At 50.2% G+C, this 4,789-nt stretch overlaps 1 gene segment (V, D, J or C); it reads left to right on the forward strand.

Moving 5' to 3' along the window:
- The first annotated feature begins 2,093 nt into the window (after positions 1 to 2,093).
- LOC138377020 (T cell receptor beta variable 27-like) lies at positions 2,094 to 2,869 on the forward strand. The segment is given in 2 exon segments: positions 2,094 to 2,142; positions 2,265 to 2,869. Coding segments are annotated over 2 exon segments (654 nt in total).
- The last annotated feature ends 1,920 nt before the right edge of the window (positions 2,870 to 4,789 follow it).

The raw sequence follows: 4,789 nt of genomic DNA on the forward strand, positions 1-4,789 counted from the left end.
TAGCATAAGCTTCCAAAACTCTTGGATGTGGTGGCATTGGGTAGAAGAGCTCAGAGGGAAGAGTGTGGGAAGGAAGGGGGAAGATATCATGAAGATACTGGGGACGTGGGTCAGCAGCATCACGTTAGTGCCTTGGCTGACGTGGAGAAGGAAAGGAGAGACCAGAGAAGCCTCACGGTCAGAGTGACGGGGCAGGGAGAAGCCATGTGTCGGAGCAGAGGGAGTAGCTGGCGGAGGGTAGGACTATGGAGCCAGCTACCTCCCAAATCTTGGATTAACCTACTATGGAAAGGGCTTGGGAAAAACGATACTACTTCGAGGTGTCATTCTCCTCCTCTACATTGGAACCACTATGAACATGGGAAATGTCAGTATCCACTAGATAGCGAGCTTAGCTTTGTGGATGCAGGTAAATTGTGAAAAAATTTCTGAAGATGAAATTTGGGATGAAAAAGTTTACTAAGTACTATGAAATTATTTACCTGAGCTCGTTTTCGGAGAATGAAAACTGCTTTTCTTCCCCTAAGAACATGCAAACCTGTAGCTAGGATATGGAGGATTGGCCAGGACAGTACAAACGCCTATGACTAAAGTAGAGCCAAGTTTGCTCCCCACGTTCTTTCCAGAGAGGAATGATACAGAAATGTAATACAAAACCAGAGAACACTCCTCCTTAGATCCTGAGTGCTAGCGACCGCTCCTCCCTCACTCACGTGGAGCGAAAACTGTCAGAGCTGCATGATCCACCACGAAGGGACAGGGTGGGGGAACAAGAAAGCCTTCCCTGAGGTTTGAGGGTAGCCCTGACAACTGGGATGAGAGCCCCCTTCTTGCCTGGGGAGGATAATGATTTGGCAAAACACCGAAGGGCTCTGTGACGCTCTAGCTGTGGTTGGAAGCAGTTAGGAGGAGTGTGGCTGCCTCCTTCTCTCTCCGCTCCCAGGAATGCCTTGGTTCCTACGAAGTATAAGAGAAGTTCACAGATATACATATATCAAACCATCACACTGTACACAGTAAATATATACAATTTTTACTCATCAACTATACCTTAATAAAAAAATTAAAAAGAAAAAAAATAAAAGCTCGAAGGTGTTCAAGAGGGCAGACATTCTAGGGAACCCCAGGACGTCACCTCCGTGCAGGAAGGACATACTTAGCAAAGCGGGCAATGCCCGCAGCTGCTGGAGGAGCTCAGAGGAGAAGCTCGATGCCCCCGTCCCCAAATGGGTTCCTCATGATGTGGCTCCATGGCAGAGAAAACCCTGCCTGGCCACAGCACAATCTCCAGGGGCAGAAACCAACATGGGGGGGGGGGTGGCAAGACAGCAAAGCGTGTGCCCAAAGCAGGCAAGGAAAGAGTTGGCTGGTGAAATATGAGGTTGCTGAAGGAAGAAGATGTTGCTTCTGCCTTTCACCAGCATCCTTGCAGAGATAGAAGAGAGAAGGAAGAAAGATTGCCAGATGCCACCCTGGAGGGAAGCAGCTGCCAGCTCTAGCAATAATGGCTAAGTCTAATCTGCTAACGAGCAAAGAAGCTGCGTGTCTAGGATTTGAACTACATACAGAAGAGTAAAATAATCCATGGTGTGAATCTGGCTGAGATTGTACACCTTAGACTCTTTTCAAGAGTAGTGACTGAAAAATATATCAGTGGATAGACAAAGTCAAAAAGTACTTGGAATTTTTTCTGCAGAGAAGAAATGACTTAAAAAAATACGAAAATGCAGTTTTCATAATAGCATAAGCTTCATGTTCTCACATTGCTAAGCAGTAATCAAATATGGTATATCTATTTATACCATAAGGATCCAAAATACATAAATATTGGACAATTTTTACAAGATGACATTCATAAGAAAACATGGCACATGCATAAGGACAAGCAGCCTCAGAGAGATTAAGGGAAATGAAACCGATCACAAATGTCCCCAGCCTGAGTCGCCCGGCGTGGCCTTGGTACGCTGCAGCCCTGTGAGGAAAGGGGAGTGGTTCCTCCGCTGAGAACTCTGTGGCAGAGGAGCTGAGGAGGTGGAGACATCGCAGAAGCCAGCTAGCGCCCCCAGAGCTGGCAGACACCTGCTGGCGCTGCCATGAGCCCCCGGCTCCTTGGCTGTGTGGTCCTGTGCCTCCTGGGAGCAGGTGAGTCCCAGAACACACGGGTGACTCTTGACCTCATCTCGGAGGCTCCAGTCCTCTCCTAAAGGCTGCAGCATCGGGGGCCCCCTCGGCCTTGTCTCCAGCTCTGTCCCCTTCCCTCACAGGCCCCGTGGAAGCCCAAGTGACCCAGACCCCGAGATACCTCATCACAGGGACTGGAAAGAATGTGACAGTGACCTGTTCTCAGAACATGAACCATGAATACATGTTCTGGTACCGACAAGGCCCAGGGCTGGGTCTGAAGCTCATCTACTATTCCGCTAACGTGGACTTTGTGACAGAGGGAGATGTTCCTCACGGCTACACTGCCTCTCGGAGAGAGAAGCCGAGCTTCCCGCTGAACCTGGAGTCCACCCGCACCAGCCAGACGGCTCTGTACCTCTGTGCCAGCAGCTTATCCACAGCGGGGCACAGCCAGCTGCCTTCTGCACAAAAAGAGCCACCACGAGAGCAGGAGGCCCCGCTCCAACCACGAGGGGAAACGTCCCCACCACCCCGTAGAAGCCCTGCCCCACTCCCAGCCTCCGGGCCTCTGAGCAAGGCAGCCGCCCTGCAGTGGGGGCCACCGGGGTGGCCGTCCTCTCACTGGCTGAACCAGAGAGCCCTCAAAGCTCGGGCAGGACAAACTAACTGCAAAGGGGACACTCTTCAATCCTTTCTCCCTGTGGAGCTTCAGTCTTACCTTCAATCGCGCTGCTGCCCAAAGTGAAGATTCCATTTCCAGTTCAACCACTCTCAGCAAAATTTGGTCCCATGTTCCAGGTCCTATTCTTGGATGTTTTGTCACTTGGGGAACACCGTGTTCTGAGCTGTTTACTAAATCCAGCATCTCCCATTTTCTTCACCTCAGCAGGTGGTCCTGCCATCTCCCAAATGGCCAAGCCACAGATGCAGGAGTGACCCTCCCTGTCTCTCTGACACTCTCCTTCTACAAATAACCCATCACCCCACCCTGCATGTTCCTAAGCATTAAATCCCTCACATATTTTACTGTTTTCTTTCAACTTCACTGATAATACTACGGAGCAGCAAAGGTCGCCTCTCACCGGATTCCTCTCGCCACCTTCTAAGTAGTCACCCTGCCTGCCAGCTTGCTGCCTGCCCCCTCCCACAAGCACTTTCTGGAGCTTAGAACCCTTTGGCGTCTTTCCATTAACTAGGTGAAGTCTTGAGTGTATGTTGGTTTGCAAGTCTCTCAACACCCTCCGTGATGTGGCCTTTGTGTACATGCCCACTGTCCCGGCAATGACTTCCCCTTCCCTCCAGATGCCACAACTGCCTGCACTGTCTCCAGAAATACCCCACTTCTCTCTAGCTTCCAAATGAGTCCTGTGCTGACTCACGCCTTAGTCTTCATCCACCACGGTCACTGTATCCAGAGCACCCTTCCCCTCTCTGGCATTCACCTGGCTACCTAGCTAATGATTCCTTCTATACCAATTTACAAGTCATTTCCTCCAAGTTGATTTTCTTAAATCACTGACTGGGCTAGTTCCTCAACTGTGTGCTCATATAACAGCCTGAACAGAGCTAACACCCAGACACCGCCATAAACTCACCTGCAGTGGGCCCCAGCCTTCCCCGATCTGTAGCCCTTTGTCTCCTTGGAATAGGTAGATCGGCACAGGTGTGATGTCCTTGAACTTGGTTTGGCAGACTCTGCATTAAGCCTGTCTCTGGTGGGTGCACATTAGTATCCTTCCTAAGTTCTCTCTCTCTTTTTATCTACACTGTCCCTGGATGCTGGTGACATTGAAATACCCGTTAATCAGGTTTCAGGGTCAGAAAAGAAGATGACTCTGTGATGCAACCAGAATATGTTCTAGGATCTATTTGTGACAAGAGCCAGGAATGAGACTACAATTAACCTATTATTCGGTTGGTACCCACAGTGCTAACAGCTGGGACATTTCTGAAAGACACTGTGTCTCTTGAGATAAGACTGAGCATTTCTCCCAACCTTCAGACGTCCAGCCCCTCCCAGACACCCTGCCAGCTGTCACCCTGCCGCACTGCATGGCCACTTCCTGTCTGCACAGAAAGGGTTTTCACAAGGGGAGATGTGGTCCCACTTTCCTGAGCCCACCAAAGCCTTCCCCAGGGCCCTGCGCTGAGGCCTCTGGAGCCCCGAGGGCCCCGGTCAGTAGGAGTCCATCTGCAGGTCGCTCTGGGGGACAGCACGAATGGTTGGGCTGTCACCATCCTCTCTGCTTCCTTCTTGTTTGCTGTTCCCGCAGAGCTTCCTCAGCCCGGGCCTTTCGCCACAACTCACTTGGGTCCGTCCAGCTCCCCGCACACCGCCTGCTGCAGAAAGCTGCCTCCCACGCTGGGTCTTCAGGGACCCCCGCGAGAGCCCCACAGGCCTCTCCTTTCACTTACCTGAGTGCCAGGGAACAATTCTAATCTTAGTCTAATACCTTTCATTTAAGCAGGTCAGACTATATTATACATTTATGGATTTTTGCCAACAACAGACGCTTTCAGACTTTGTATGTCTCGTAAAGAAAAAACCTATTTTAAAGATAAGAATGATTTATTGATTTAAAACCCTTTATGTAAGCAAATAGGCCAGTCAAACTGAAGTTCAGAGGGTTTTTGTGTTGAGTAGCTGTGTCAATATGCTTGAGTT

The sequence above is a fragment of the Eulemur rufifrons genome, chromosome 29 (genome assembly GCF_041146395.1).
Source record: "Eulemur rufifrons isolate Redbay chromosome 29, OSU_ERuf_1, whole genome shotgun sequence".
Lineage (NCBI taxonomy): Eukaryota > Metazoa > Chordata > Mammalia > Primates > Lemuridae > Eulemur > Eulemur rufifrons.